The sequence below is a fragment of the Alligator mississippiensis genome, chromosome 5 (genome assembly GCF_030867095.1).
Source record: "Alligator mississippiensis isolate rAllMis1 chromosome 5, rAllMis1, whole genome shotgun sequence".
In the NCBI taxonomy this organism is placed as follows: domain Eukaryota; kingdom Metazoa; phylum Chordata; order Crocodylia; family Alligatoridae; genus Alligator; species Alligator mississippiensis.
The window spans coordinates 181887305-181903136 of record NC_081828.1 but is presented as its reverse complement, the minus strand read 5'-3'; the positions used below and the strand labels follow the sequence as shown (position 1 = coordinate 181903136).

The 15832-nt window shown below is 41.7% G+C and overlaps 2 protein-coding genes across 4 annotated transcripts in view; both read right to left on the bottom strand.

The window, feature by feature from the left end:
- LOC102566216 (macrophage mannose receptor 1-like) overlaps nt 1-4104 on the bottom strand; it is a 93909-nt gene extending 89805 nt beyond the window's left edge. The window contains exons 1-2 of one of the 3 annotated variants that reach the window (XR_009462668.1): nt 3905-4104; nt 408-809 (exon numbers count right to left, since the gene is read on the bottom strand). Coding sequence is in view for 2 of the 3 variants with exons in the window: in XM_019497887.2 (XP_019353432.1) it covers nt 408-809; nt 3905-4025 (523 nt within the window). In the remaining variant the exon portion in view is untranslated. The remainder of the gene's footprint in view (nt 1-407; nt 810-3904) is intronic. The other 2 variants (XM_019497887.2, XM_014601566.3) reach the window with 2 other exon arrangements.
- Nucleotides 4105-6921: 2817 nt separating this feature from the next.
- The window catches only part of LOC102564501 (macrophage mannose receptor 1), a 56642-nt gene continuing 47731 nt past the window's right edge, over nt 6922-15832 (bottom strand). Inside the window, exons 28-30 of the mRNA XM_006265855.4 lie at nt 12921-13088; nt 8429-8470; nt 6922-7829 (exon numbers count right to left, since the gene is read on the bottom strand). Coding sequence (XP_006265917.1) covers nt 7588-7829; nt 8429-8470; nt 12921-13088 — 452 coding nt within the window. The 3' untranslated portion in view covers nt 6922-7587. The remainder of the gene's footprint in view (nt 7830-8428; nt 8471-12920; nt 13089-15832) is intronic.

Sequence of the window (15832 nt, the reverse complement as noted above, 5' to 3'; positions counted from 1 at the left end):
CTGGAATGGGGGTGAGAAAGGGAGGGCAAGGAGGCTGCTGTTTTTCCTCCCCACTTCCTTCTATAGCTTGCTACATCAGGTCTAACTTAACTGCCTATTTGCTGTACAAACAAGGTTTTCATTATTATATACCAAATTTACACTGTGTAATTTTATAGTGTCTTCCTGGAACCAGATTTATAGGTTAACACTTGCATCCTTAACGACATCATTTGCTAGGATCACCTTTTCAAGTTAGTCACAAACTTAGAAGAACATTTAAGGCTAAGGCCTGCAGTATTTCCATTTTCAAAATCTCTAATGATTGAGCAACAGATCACAGGACTGAATGTATCAGAGACCAAATGCCTTCATACTCACAAGAAAATTAGCACAGACAATAAAAGGATTAATTTTCAGAAGTTTACCTTCATAGCTCCGAGAGCATAAATCATCTGTGGTTCCATAGATCTTCCACTTACTCTTAATGTTTGATCCATTGTACAGCATAATATTTTCTTCTTCTATGTTGTCAGAGTTAAAAAATAGATCTTCTCCTCTCAGTCCAAAAAGGCCCTCATTTTGGCATTCCCACAGCTGAAGTTCACTTGTTTTGTTACAAGGATAGAGAGTAATGGCAACCTGATCTTCCTTTGAAGGCACTCCCAAGCACATGCTGAAAGCTATATTCATAAGCTGATGTTCAGAGATCCACCTGAATTTTTGGAATTCATTGTCCTTATGACAAGGGGCGGTTCTTACTGATCTTGAACTGTAGACTTGTATACATTGCTTGTGGTCTTCATTATAAATTAAAAATATCCCATTGTCTGTAAAATAAAAAAATTAATAAAAAAGTATGTGATGTAGGTAGAGTGGAATTGAGAGAGATTATTCTACTTTCTCTTTCCTTCACTTAAATTAGGAATATTTCCACAGAAACCAATTAATTATACAGGTACTAATGCAGCACCAGCCTTTCTCCATACAATTATTGACCCAGTCCCACTTGAATTTAAAATAATGGAACTCGTAGCTTCTGTAACCATCCTTGACCACCCTTATAATGTTTCATCACATTTACACAGGAGTCTTAGGAAGATGTCAGTAACCTGTCCTGTGTCATGAAGGAAGTCAAACTGGATGATCATGAAGGCCCCTTCTGCTATTAAAATCTATGATGCCTTTGTGAAAGGCATGTGTATAAAAGTATGGACCAGGACAGTTAGATCACTAAACCCCCCATAACATGATCTTGCAGTGATCCCATGAGACAGGAAAAAAAAATCCCCAAGCTTTGTGGCAGCCTTATTCACTAATATAGCTTCTATCCAACAATACGTTTTCTCTTAATCCTACAGTTAGGCAAAATATGCCCTTCTTAACATCCACAGAAAGAAACAGACTTCAGGAATTCTGAATATTGAAATAATATACTAAAATCTATCTTTCCTATCCTTCATAAAGACCTCAATAGAACACCAATGATCTATGAATCCATAAATAGTGCGTGCATCTGGAAGCCTCCTTATTAAATAAAAGCACTTTTATGAAAAAGAGTAAGGGGTGATATGGTAACAATGTCCTATTCACAAGTGGTAGCAGTAGCACAACATGTAAAAGTAAAGTCTCCTTCAAATAGTAGTATTCTACAGCAGAGATTTCTTAAAATCCTTTAAAAAGAGAGGACAAAGGCTAGGAATACTATATTCACAGTAATAGTATCCCACACTTGTTCCAGCTTTATTTAAGTTACACTCTAGTTTACATTTATTCAGCTGCCTAGTCCCATTGATTACAGTGGGTCTGTTCATACTGATGCCCACAGTTAAGCACATGCATAATTTTGCAAGATTAAGGCTTTCAGGCACACTGTAACAGACCATGAACTTCTCAAAGAATGAAAAAAAGTCCTTTCTCCAAAATAACCCCCAACACACATTGCTTGATAAATGCTCCCAACCCTAACTGAAGTGTTACGTTGGACACACATATATACGGTATATGTAATTTAAATTTTCAGAAGTGAAAATTTGTAAGGTACAATTTATAACAGGAATGGGCACAATACAGCCTCTGGGTCATATCTGGCCCACCAATTGATCCTATCCAGCCCACTGGCCACCACCAGAAGCATGAGGAGAGAGGGCTGCCCCCTCTACTGTGCCGCAGCTAGGGCTGGGCTCAGTCATGCAGCATTGACTCCTCTGCCCCCCACCACATCCATCCCTGCCCTCCACCCAGCTTACTGTTGGCACAGCAGCTGCACAATCCTGGCACTGAAGTCACAAGCAGCCAGACCCACATGGGACAGGACATGATGTAGCTAGCACCCTGAGTAGCCATCCCACCCACCTGCCTCTGTGATGAGCTGCTGCCGCCATGACACCGCTAGTCTGTGCCAGCCACAAGGACTCAGCCTGGGGCAGCCACCCCCACCTTTCCTGCTGTGGCGTGATGGCTGCAGTTCATCATGGCAGGTAGGCAAGGTGGCTACTCCGCATGTTACATTGTGCCCCATCACATGCGGGCCCAGCTGCTGGGGTGCTAGGAGTGCGTAGCACCAACAGGGAGCTGGGCAGCGGTGGTGGATGTGGGGAGGTGGAGGAATCTGCACACTTCATGCCCACCCCAACTCTGGCCACAGCAGATTGGAGCAGTGCAGGGCTCAGCTCTGCCTCCACAGGCTCCTGGCTGTAGCTGGATAGGATCAGCTGCACCCCTTACCCCTCAAGAACTCACCAAAACTGCTTAAGTAGCCCTCCAGACCAAATAATTGCCCATCCATGTTTTATATAAAGTGTTTCAAGCTGGACACTCAAAAAAAAAAAATCAAAGCACATGTAAATATTAATCACTTTTGAAAAATAAGGTTCACTGTCCTTCTAAATATCTTTATGTATAAACACATTTGATATCTTTATAGTCCAGCCCCTTATCTATAAAGCTATTTCATGTTATAGGTCTATTTATGTACAAGGGACCAGAGTCTCTTTTCTGAGTTGGTCAGTTTGCATGGGGAAGCAATTCCTTGTGATCACCAAAGTGGGCTTGGGGCTTGCACATAGGATGCCTGTCATGGATTTGGGGAGCACTCAAAGCCCAAGAATGACGGATGTGAGACGAGGACACTTGCTTTGTGTTAGAGCCACACACAGAGACTTGAATGACTGAGCTCTGTTCAGTCAAAATTTGGAACTTGACTATTGGGCATTGCCCAATAGTGTTCAGAACATATTTGGTCCTTGAAATTATTTTTTAAGTACCCTTTTTGCTTGCAAAGCTTAGCATTCCTGATAGCAGTAGCATTAAAAATTTGGAGAATGCAGCTATGTAGTGGCTGGTCATTGTATAAGGGATATAAGAGACAACAGAAGTGGGAGAAGGCTTCCTGAATCTTCTTTACATATCTACAGAAGACCTGCCATACGCAACTAGCTTGTCTTGTACACACTACTAGCTATTTGGTCCTATTTATTGTTTCCTGTAAGATAGTTATTTGAAAATCTCAGTTCTCTTTCAGAAACACAAAGTTCCTAATCCATTATGGCTAAGAATAAATTATTGAAAATGTGTTTTCAGTGCACCCTAAAGGTTCAATAATAAAATGCGAAGGACAAGAATCCAAGAATGTATTATTTAAACAAATCCCAGGTTATTTAGCTTGAGATATAGGGGTCAATTATTGTCATAAATGTTTGCCAGTCAGGAAATGCAGAATTAAAATTCCCATCCCACATCCCCTTCTGCTTCTGCTCTCCTGTCAGTCCTGGTATCATCCCTTTCACATCTGTAATCCATCCAAAAGTTAATGACTAATAATAAATACATGGACACTTCAGCAGAGACTCAGAATGCTTAAGGAAAAGCATGAGAAGCAAAGCACTTTCATACCAATTTTTACCAGAGACAAACAAGAACTTACCCAGCAATTGCAAAGCACCACCAAACAGAGAGAGAAAAGCCAAAAATGTGAACAGAGTCATCACAGATATTTCATTCCTCTCTCCTTTTCTACCAAAAGATAAAATATAATTAAGTGCCATCAATCAAACCGTTCTGAAATGAGGCAGGCAGCAGGTCCTCCTTAGTTTCAAAGGGCTGATGGAAGAGGAGAAAGCTCTCAGCTCTAAATAAGGAAGTAGCCTGTCACGTGTTGCTTTTTTAAAAAAAGCAAGAGATTTCAATTCAATTCCTAGGACTGTTTTGGTAGCAAAAAAAAGGTTCCAATGTTGAGTTTTTAAGTCTCTCAAACCTCAAATGAGAATCTTGAGGGCCTGGTGAATTGAACACTTTGCAAAATTCAAGATAAAAGCTCAACCTCTGAGCTCAACAAGCAGTGTATCACTCAGTGAAGTTCATTATTTAGGGCATTTTTAAGTGAAAATTCTATCCTGAATACAAATTGCTTTCTACCTGAATCAGGATTGCAGATACACCAGCATCTGTGTGCACGTCAACTGCAGCCTCATGCACCTCTGCCCCAAAGATACCTCAGAAATATATCCAGGGGTCCAAAATACCCTCCACATTGCTCCATTGCAGCACGGAGAACAACTGAATGTGCAGCATGTGGCACCACAGACATGTCTGCAGCCCCACATATCACACAGCCAAGATCATCTGGACATGGCTGTGAGGTGTCTTCTTACCAACAGAAAATTTTACCCTGTGAGGTACCTTTTTCTGACCGTAGTCTTTCTTCCCTACTGCGTACACAACCCCCTCTTGGTGCATTCAGCTCTACAGCCTGGGCCTTCACAGTTTCTGCTGCCCTGGATATTTGAACCATCTTTTCTAGGGACAAATCTCCCTCATGCAATAGCTTTTCTTGTAATGAAGTATCTGCAATGTCACAAATAATCCTATCTAAGCAGAGATTCTGTCAAGTTCCCAAAAGCACAGTTCTTATTCATTCTTGTATACTTTCTCTTGGTGCTTGTATGCACATTATAAAAACCCTGTCTTTTCAGGGTTTTATTTTTTTGGTGTACAATACTCCGGAAATTTGTCATTTTTCTCTTCTGCCCCTGTGGCTGCTAAGAGAAAACCTTTGTCTGACCACGCTCAGACCTTTGTCTGAACACCTTCCAGTTCTCACCAAATTACCTAACTGCAGATGGGTAGGTGGAGGTTGCAAAACTTTCCATCTCTAACTGTTCTTTTACTTATGACTACAACTGTGCAACTGTTTTTCCTTCTACTTGGCTGCATTTTTCCACTTGCTCTCAGTTTCCAACTTGTGTATTTGTTTGAACTTGTCAAATTCTTTCAGGTTCTTCCTCATTTGTCACTTCAGCCACCATGCAGTGGTCACCAGGTTCAATAAACACAGACAGAAGTGAATGAGATGAATTAAACAATAAACTTTATTGTGCAGCAGTAGGCAACCTCTGCAGACCTTTTGTCTCTCTCTAATTATGAGCAGACAAATGACCCTTTGTCTCTCTAATTATCCTGAGGGACCATTTCCCAATTCCCAGCTTTGGTAGTCTTCTAAATAAAGGAGTGTTTCTAAATTATAACTTCTATTGCTACAAGGGCCAACTGCTACCCGACTCTGAATGAATTCTGGTTTATCCAGGCAGAGCAAATTTACACCTGCTATTACCATATTTCCTTGCGTAACACATGTGCCCCCATTTCCAGCAGCTGATTTTTGGAAAAAAGGTTCATATATTATGCAAGAAAAATGGCATATTTTGTTAGTTATGTTCAGTCTGTTGGTGTTATTACATTCATCAAGCTTTAATTCTTTGCAATAAAATGGAAATGTTCACTGTTTACTATTTGCACCCTGCTGTCAGTTTGTATTTCCCTGGCTTTGAATTTGAATTTGGCAGATTCTTCTACTTCAGAATGTGAATAAAGTTCAAGTGCATAAGAGAGTCCAAAATCAAGTCCTTTACCATAACTAGATCCAATTTACATTCCATACAGTGACATGAACATTCACACCACTAAATAATTGTTTTCAAGTTCATAGCCTAAGGTGACATGTGGCTGCAGACCACCCTACCAAATGTTTTTCATCTAATCTGAATATTCCTTTTAAAAAGATTAACTGCAGTAAATGTTTCTGGTCACAAGGCACTATATAAAAATGCAAACCTATAAATATATCCAGTCTTTTAGGCTAAGACTTATCACGTTTTACATCGAAGTGTCATAAGGGCCTTGTTACATGGTAACTTTAGACAGTTTCTGGAGCTCTTAACCCCTGGACTGACTACACATTAACAAAGCACTTGTTATTTGGCTTAATGTTAAACCACTCCAGGGCAGGATTATCTCTAATCCAACCAATTTTGTTCCTGTTCCATCAATTTGTGGCCAGTCTCCACAGCTTTACCACCCAATTTGAAGTTTCCCAGCATTCCAGGAGGCAGTGGGCCCTCCTGAGTTGGAGCAAATTGGGGCACAGGGGTGCAGTGCAGCCAGGCACAGCACCTCTCCTCCCCAAGTACATCCAGCAGAGTGAGCAGCACAGCCCCAGGGTACCTGGTACTATGGTGACTCCCGCCACCGCTGGGACTGCCTCTGCTCCCGGCGGGAGCTGAGTAAGGTGCTCCAAGTAAGGGGGTGGAGGGTACCACCTCCCTGCTGCCACTCCAACTTGCTCAGTCCAATGAGCTCTGCCAAAGCCTAGAGCACAGCCCTGTGCAACACCACCTGGTTGTTATACACACTAATAGTATCACACTCAGTGGGATCCAAGGCAGATGTTCGATAAAGAACTCTAACTTATCTATCCAGGGTCAAATCAGAACAGGATTCACCATTTTTAAAGCACTTTGCGTGCCACAAAACATCTGTTCTGTTACAGCTGTAAAGCACTTTTTGTGCACTTAAAGCACTGTAACGTCTATACCAAGCCTTAATAATTACTTCACCAAAATAAAGCAAAACAAAAAAATATATACTCTTTCAGTCATTCATATCTAAAAGTTGAAATATTTTAATTCAAACACAATTGAACTGTCACAAAATGCATAAAAATCAAATTATATAAAGACATTTCTTGAAGCGAAGACCTTTGAGGTATGTCACTACATACTGCATCTACATACTGCAAAGATGTAATGCTGAACTAAGAAAAGCCCAGTACGAGGACATGCTCAGTATGTGTTTTGAGGTTTTTCTGAACTGAATTTGTAAAACAGTAGGCTGAAGTGAAATGCACTGTCAGTAGTCATGAAGTGCAATTTTGGAATGACATTTGCAGGACTCCAGCAGAACTGGAGAGTTGGTCTTCTGAGTGGTTTGAAAAGTCTGTAACAGTTATTCTTGCAATGATGAACTTGACTCTTTTTGCCACTAATAGCAATGTAGATCTGTTATAGAAACTGGAATTGTGTGAATACCCATTCATATGACTTGATGTTATATTGTAGCATTTGTTCAATGGCCTCCCACAAAACTATTTTTAAGCAAGTACATTCAGAAACTTGCAAGACTACTAAAGAAATAATTGTTCCTGCTAGTACATAAAACACATCTCACAGACTGTGAAATGACCTGCAATTTTCACAGGAATAAGTAGCTTTATCTTAAGCATTCTGGTGCTCCAGGTTTGTATCAAAATGAGGCCTATTTTTACTTTATTAACTAAAGGATATCTTGTTCATTCTGCTCAATGTTAGCCACAAGATTATTTGACTCATTAGTATCAGAAACAGTTACTCTATTTTGATACAGAGAATTGTCAAAACCGGTAGCAGTTTGTTGCTGGTTGCGTCTTCTGTAGAGAAAATAGATGGTGAGACCAGTTCCTATTAGGATAAGGAAGACCAGAGTAACCACCATCCCACTTAAACGGTGTGTAGGTGCAGCTTCAATTTTTTCATCTCCTGTTAATGAACACAAAGTCATTACTGCAAAATCTAAGAATTATTACAATAAATATTAAGTAACTGAGACAACAAAGGTCGGATTTTCAAAAGTTCTCAGCACCCTTACTTTTAACAGAAGTCATTTTAAATTGGGGGTGCTCAGAAGATTAGGTAAAACATCTATACCTCTGTTTTTAAAAGCAGAGTTAAAAACTCTGGGCTATGAAAGAAACAGACCTCAGTTATATTAGCTTGCAATTCCCACAGAGCATGAGCAGGTAGACAGGCAGCTGCCATGTGTCAGCTGTTCTACATTACGTCTGCCTTCCAACATAACTACCTGTACTTTGATCATTTGTCTATACCTTGTATTTGAATTTACGATATGTTTCATGCCTAAAACTCAGAAGGTATTTGGACAAATATCCATTCAAAAGACAGTTAGAACATCTTAAGTCACTAGGAAATTCACTGTGAAGGGACAACCTTGAATTCAGACAGGTTTGAGTTATAACAATCATAGTAGTACTTAGCTCTGTGCATGATTATTTGAATTTGTCCAATAGTATTTTTGTCAGAAAATAATGAATATTTTGGTTAAAAGAAAATCATGTTACCTCCTGATCTGTGTGGTGACTTGGTTGATTCTAATTCAGGAACTTTCAGGAAAAAAAAAAAGCAAAATGAATAAAAGATATTCAGAGCTTGTAAATCTCCCTTTTCCACCAAATTGTATAGTCATAAATAGTAAATTAATTAATATACAACATAAATGTAGTGCATTACCACATTCATTACATATATTTAAAATAAACTAATGAAGATGCAAAAATATGTAAAATATTTTATTAACATTATACCCAAATCAACAGAGCACTATCATTAAAACTTACAGAGAAGTCGATTTGAATTTTTGTTTATGTTTGTTTCCATTCCCAAAAAATGTTTTTGCCTTTTGATTTTAGGACATTTCAGAATGTCAAGACATGAAGAAATATTAAGAAACTGAATATTTTTCACTCGGCTTACCACCCCACAATATTTCCAGTAGATCCCTGACAGACATTACCCTTAAGACATAACTAACTAGTTAATCACTTCTTAAGTTGTGACCTAGCCACACATTCATTCAGTTGATGGCATGATGATAAAACAGGGAATAAGTCACAAAGTTGCTATACATATTTTGTGTAATATATAAAATGCATGTAATAACTTTGTGCCTGGTTCCTATCACACCTTAAATAGAACTTGTGGCTAGTGCAACCAGCCTCAGGAGCACACCAGAGCCCTTCAAGACTCGGGTGCACTCCTGCAGCTGGGAGCCCTAGTTGGCTGTCTGGGGCTTCCAGCTGGGGAAGCATACAGGAATCAATCTAGCTACTCGCTAGTACAGAGTGTCCCCAGGAGATCTCAGCCCATTACTAAACTGGGAGGAGCATTTGTTTTGGAAGCAAAATTCAAGCATCCACACAATATCCTGCCCAGTGAAGCTGGTGCTTCAGGATCACCAACTCAGTGTTGGTAACATTGGCTTCAGCAAGGATGCTGGCTTTTGTGTGACAATCTTCTCATTTGATGTGGAGGATTTTTTGGAAGCATCATAGTGATCTCTTTCCAGGCTCTTGAAATGACAATAGTAGGTCACCCATGTTTCATGTCCATAAGGGAGTGGAGATGATGGCTGCATTTTAGACCTGGATCTTGGTGTCTTTCCAGAGACTGAGATGAATAAAGACATGCTGATGCAATGTCACAAAGGAGGCGCTTGCACAGTGGGGATCCTGTGCTGGATCTTCTCATCAATGTTCACTTTCTGAGAGAGCTGGCTACCAAGGTAGGAGGAATACTTAGCTACCTCCAGGGCCTTTCCCTCAATCATAATATGAGGAGGGGGTTCATATTCATGGCCTGGGGCACGCTGATAGAGCACTTTTGTCTTCTGGATGTTGAGAGAGGCCCAAAGTTCGTTAGGATTCTCCAAAAAGATCCAATGCGCTCTGGAGGTTTTCCTCACTGTGCGCAAAGTTGGCGGTCATCTGTATACTGAAGCTCAAGGATGGGGGGTGGGGGAGTGAGTACTTTGGTCTTTAACTAAGAATGTACCAGATTGAATACTAAATGGATGGAGAGCTCTTCAATGTCAATTCAAAAAGGAAGGAGACCATTAATGAGAATAAGGCTGACTGTCAAAAAAAAAAAAAAATGGAGAACAGAGTTGGAGCAATGACATATGCTTGCTTAACTTCAGTTTGGATGACAAACAGATCCATCTTTGATCCATTACATAGAACAGTCACAGTCATCTGGTCTAGAAGAAGCCTCAGGACCTTGAGGTTCTTTTCCAACATACAACTTTGGCCAGTACTTTCCACAAGGCTTATCAACTGATGGAATGAAAGGCTTTAAAAAGGTCAATGAAGGCCATATACAGGTCCTGGTGTTGTTCCTGACACTTTCTTGGACCTGGCAGGCAACATAAATCATGCCAATTGCCCCATGAAATGATCTGAAACCACACTGAGATTCTGGCAGAATTTCCCCAGCAAGAGGTAGAAGATGCTTCAGGAGGATGCAGGCAAGAATTTTCCATGATGTGGAAAGGAGGGCAATACTTTGATAGTTCCCTCACAAAGACTTATTTCCTCTTTTGAAGTTAGTCACTATGTTGGCATTCCTCATGTCTCCAAAGATATCTTTGTTGTTCCAAACACACAGAATAAATTTGTGGAGTCTCAGTACTAGTTCCTCACCACCAGCCTTGTAGATTTCAGCAGGTATATCATTCGGTCCAGTAGCTTTGTTCTTGGTTTCCTTAATAGCACACCAGACTTCTTCTAGAATAGGAGGGTTGGCAAGGGATCCCTTTTCAGGGTGTTGGGGGAAGTATTTGATAGTGGTATCTGTTACAGTGAACTCATGGTTCAGGAGTGCCTGAAAGTACTCTTTCCACCTAGCTGAGATAGAGTCATTGTCCTTGAGGAACATCAAGCCACCCTACAATCACAGGAAAGTAGGACCATGGGAAGGTGGGCCATAGATAGTCTTCATTGCCCAGAAAAAACTATGTATGTCATGCTTGTCAGCATAAAGCTGGATCTCTTGGGTTTATCTTGCCACCAATGGTTTTTTGATTTCCCAGATCATCCTTTGAACTTCTGCTTTGAAGAGCTGTTACTTCTCCTTCTTCTGCTGATATGAAGTTATTTTGCCAAACAGAATGAGCCCTTCTCTTGCAGCTGAGGATGGCTTAGATCTTGGTGTTGTTCTCATCAAACCAGTCTTGGCACTGACGGATGTTACATCCAATGGATTCAGATCAGGCTATATGGACAGCAACTGTAAACCCCTACCTGAGTTCCTCAATATTGCATTCATTTGTGGATAAGGGAGAGAGCTTTCCATGGAGACACTGTTGAAGACATTACAGACCTTTGGGTCTTGAAGTGATTTTGTGTTGAGAGTCCTTTGCATTGCTTTTGGCTGTTTTTTGGTATTTTGGAAAAAGCTGGATATTCATAAAGGATATGACAAGACAGTGATCTGTCCAGCATTCATCGGCTCCTTGCATGGGTCACGTAATATGGACATCCATTCAATCACATGCCGTAACAATAATATAGTCAAGGAGGTGCCAATGCTTAGAATGAGGGTGTCTCCACATAGTCTTGTATTTGTCACACTGTCTGAAGATCATGTTTGTAATGACAAGACCAACTCCATGCATTTTCTCAGGTGAAGGATGCCATTGGCGCTGGATTTCCCTGCCATTGGAGCTGGATTTCCCTACCTCTTTCTTCCCAATGATACCATTCCAGAGTTCCAGGTCACATTCAACTCTGGTGCTGAATTCACTGAGGAGAATAATCTTGTCCTTCTTGCAAGTATTAGTCAGTATGTGCTCAAGATTGAAGCAGAATTGTTCTTTGATGTTATCATCAGCATCATGCATTGGAGAAGTATACACAGATGGTGATGGTGTACTGGTTGTTGATGAGCTTAAGATGGAGGGTCATAAGACATTCATTAATGTCCACAGAGAACTCCATAAGTTGGCTGCTGAACTGATTCTTGATGGCTAAGCTGACACCATGAACCCATCATTCCTGGTCCAGTTTCCACTTCCAAAAGAAGGTGTAGTGTCCACCCTCTTCTCTCACCTAAATCTCTTCTGGTCATCTTGTTTCACTCAGAGCTACAATGTTAATGTTGTATCTCATTAGTTTCCTGGAGATGATGGCAATTCTTCTTTCTGGTCATGCATTGTCTTGGTTATCTATCAAGTTGTGAATGTTACATTTTGTGAAAAATCAGTATATTCCTATGATGTTTTCAATAGCTGAGAAAGTGATACCGCTTATGTGGTTATCCAGGTAGGAGCAGATAAAACAGACTATGTTTAAGGCACCTTTTGTGGCCCTTTCCCCATGTGGGGTGACCAGAGAGGATCCTGAATAGGACTGCTCAGTCATGGTAGCAACTGTGGAATTGCACCCCTGTCTCAATCCAGGTGCAAGACAACCATCAAACTACCACCACCTGCATGAAGATTCATGCCTGGAGGCTGCCAGATCCACCAGTCCTGTCTTCATCACCATTTATCCATTGCCATAGGGCTTTTGGATGTTGGTACAGGAGAGTGTGTTGTTTCCTGTGGTAGAAGCCTGCGCATGACTGTTTAACATGAGGAACCTGGAGTGCAGAAATAACAAACACCTTTGACAAGGTGGAGATCTGAGTCCAGTGATGAGGGAAAACCCTAAATGACAGGAAACCTCCATCTTGTTGCAGCCTTCTTCCATCTTTACTGTCATTGAGGTCTTAACATCTCCTTCTCCCTGATCTGCTGTTGAGGACTTGTGGTTTGAACTATGGTTTGTCTAGAGCCTTCCCTCAGGCCTGCTCACCATGGGTGACCCTAATAGGAGCATGAGAATCTGGGCAACTGTTCTGAGGACCATTGGGAGCCTCTCCACCACAACAAGATCTCAGTCCACGGAGAGAAACAGCTATCACAAATATATAGTTTCACAGAATTCACTGGGCAAAAGGACTTTGTATAATAATAACAGTCATCACTAACAAAATAATGCAATATACTGAACTTACTCTTTGGCATTTTACAAACAAAATGTCTGTCAAAACTGCAGTAATAGACTCTCCAGCTTCCATCTGAAGCATCCATGAGAACACAGTTTTTACTAGAAGAAGTTGAAGGCTCGCCTTCTTTCCAGTTGACAAAATCAACTGCTTTGTTGTTTATCCATGTCCATTCATCTAAAATTAAAATGATAAGTACAAAATATAAAATGACAAGGTTGACATTGAATTAATTAATTGGTAAAATCAACACCTGACTATATTACATGATTCAGTTTTCCTCCCACAGTAGAAAAAGACACTCAGCTGAGAATGTTTTATGCCTGAGCTTTAGCAATTTGAATATTAAGTGCCAATATCTATGCTGTCGTAGAAGAACATAACACTAACTATACTGCCAGGCACACCAAGTGTGTTAAAGATTAAAACTAAAGAGACCTTGAATTTGCACCAGAATTTGCACTGGGAGCCAGTAGTAAAGGTGAAGCTTAATATTGTCTCTGAAGTTCTTTGGATCCTGGCCTCCAAAGCACGCTAGTGATTTTGACTCTGACTATATCCAAGACTGGAGAACATTTCATTTACCAGGACCTGCTCAATTATTTAACACCGCCTTATTTTATCAGGTGAAACTGAATAACATCATTCCCTATTCAGGTCACTACCACCTGTCTCTTACTGATTGCAGGGAGGCCCAGGTCCTAAAACTAAAGCTAAATAGAGACTTGTTTGCATCATAATTCTGAATGGAAATTTTTGATTTTTCAGTGGAAAGGAACAAAACCTGAATAACTATGCCTAAAAAATAAAATAATATAAAATAAAATGATTTGAAAATGCTACTGTAGTTTCCCATGGAAATGTGTGTTCCTATACTTAATGCAATAGACTCCCCTACCTAATTAAATATTTCTTTATGCAACGCAGCCTTTGCTGTTAATTAGCTGCCTCAAAAAATCATGGAGAGAGATCTATCCAGCTGGGGAATCTTGCCTATTTAGATTCCTGTGTTACATGCTTTAGGTGTCAGAGTATGAAAAGAAGTATATAGTTCGCCTCCTGGTATCCAAAGTTATCAAGAGAAACAGAAACCCTTGAAGGACCTACTGATTGAGTTTACCTGAATCCCACCTCCTGGAGCTCAATTCACCACCAGTCTTTGCAGATCCAACATCTCTTAACTTCAGTGCCTCTCAGCTTCTCCATACCCCAGCTTTTCAACAGGCCCTCACATATCTTTTCCAAGCTCTTTGGGCATTTTTACACGTTATGGGACGCGGCACTGGGAGCATGAATTAGCAAGCTGCGCCAATTAAAAGAGCTTATATGTTACATGTATCAGTGTCACTGGGCATCCCCACACTGAAAAAATGGTGGTGGGGTGCTTTAAAATAAAGTTAATTGCATGTGTTTTATTTCAAAGCACTCTGCCTCCATTTTTTCAGTGAGGAGATGTGTGATGACACAGATGCATGTAATGTGGCAAACTGTTGTAGCACGTTGATTTCTGTGCTCCAGCAGACTCAATTAATTGAGTCTGTTCCATCTCATTAGATTTCCAGAGCATTGGAGCAGGCTCTGTGCATGTGTATAGGAGTTTTTGATACCTGGCTCTCCCAGAACCAAGCCCCCAGCTCTGATAATAGGCCTGTGTGAAGCTTTGGGTGATGATTTGATTCGGAGGAGATTAGGCCTGATTCGGTGGCTGAATCTCCAAATCGAATCAGGGGACCAATTAAAAGGTCTGAATCAATTTGCAGCTCTCTGAATCTTCAGAAAGGACTCAGAGAGCTTCGATGATTTGGACAGTCCCCAGTGGCTGAACCAGGGAGCTGCAGACAGACTCCAAGCTGATAAGTAGGGGGAGGGGGAGGGGACCATGGGGGAACCCCTGCCAGCCCCCATCTCCGCCCTGCTCCCTCAGCCCCCCTGACCCCCAGCTCCCCATGACTGTCCCACCCAACCCAGCTCCCGGCCCTTTAAAAAAAAGCCCTGGTGCTTACCAGGTGCTGCCAGGTGGGAGAGCAATCCCCGCTGCCCCCCACTGCCCCACGCTACATGGGGGTCTCTACACAAGCCCCCTGACACCCCCCCCCACTCCCCCAGCTCCCCTCCATGGCTTCCCTGACCACCACGGCTCTGGCCCTTTAAGAAAAAAAAAAAAAAAAAAAGAGAAAAGCCCCAGGACTCACTGCTCCTGCAGTGGCCTCAGGGCTTAGGGGGCTCATGCAGAGCCCCCAACATGGCATGGAGAAGTGAAGGGAAGCAGAGGGCACCTCCCACCAGCAGGAATGGTGAGTCTGGGGGTTTTCTCATTTTTTGTTTTTCTTAAAGGGCTGGAGCCACAGCAGGCAGGGGGCTCATGCAGAGCCCCCCATGCAGCATGGGGCAGTGGGGATCACCCCCTGCCCGGCAGCACCCTCCGAGTCAGTGTTTTTTTTTCCCCCCAAGTGCCCGGAGCTGGGGCAGGTGAGGCAGCCATTGCCAGGACTGGGAGAGCAGATAGAGGATGGGTCTGGTTGATTCAGAGATTTGGACAAATTGATTCAGGACAGTGTTTCAAATCACTGAATCAAATCACTGTCACCTGAATCGGCCAAATCCAAATCCAAAGCAAATACGAGCCGCTTCGCACAGGCCTATCTGACAAATCTACTGGATTTTTTTTTCCTTTCCAAGGGCCTTTCTAGACCTTATGCTGTAAACCAAACAAATGTTAATTGGCTGAGTGCTATTTGACTCAATGGAAGCAGTCACAGGGTAAGGCAAAAACCCTGCTCTGACTGCCTCTCACTTGAACAGCTGTGACTTGCTACTAGAGGCTTAGTGAGGAGAGGCAGGACTAAGAGCCAAGACAGACTTGCTGCTCCCACCAGGCAGAGCAAGTGCTGCAGCCCCAGAGTGCCCAGCAGCCACAGTGT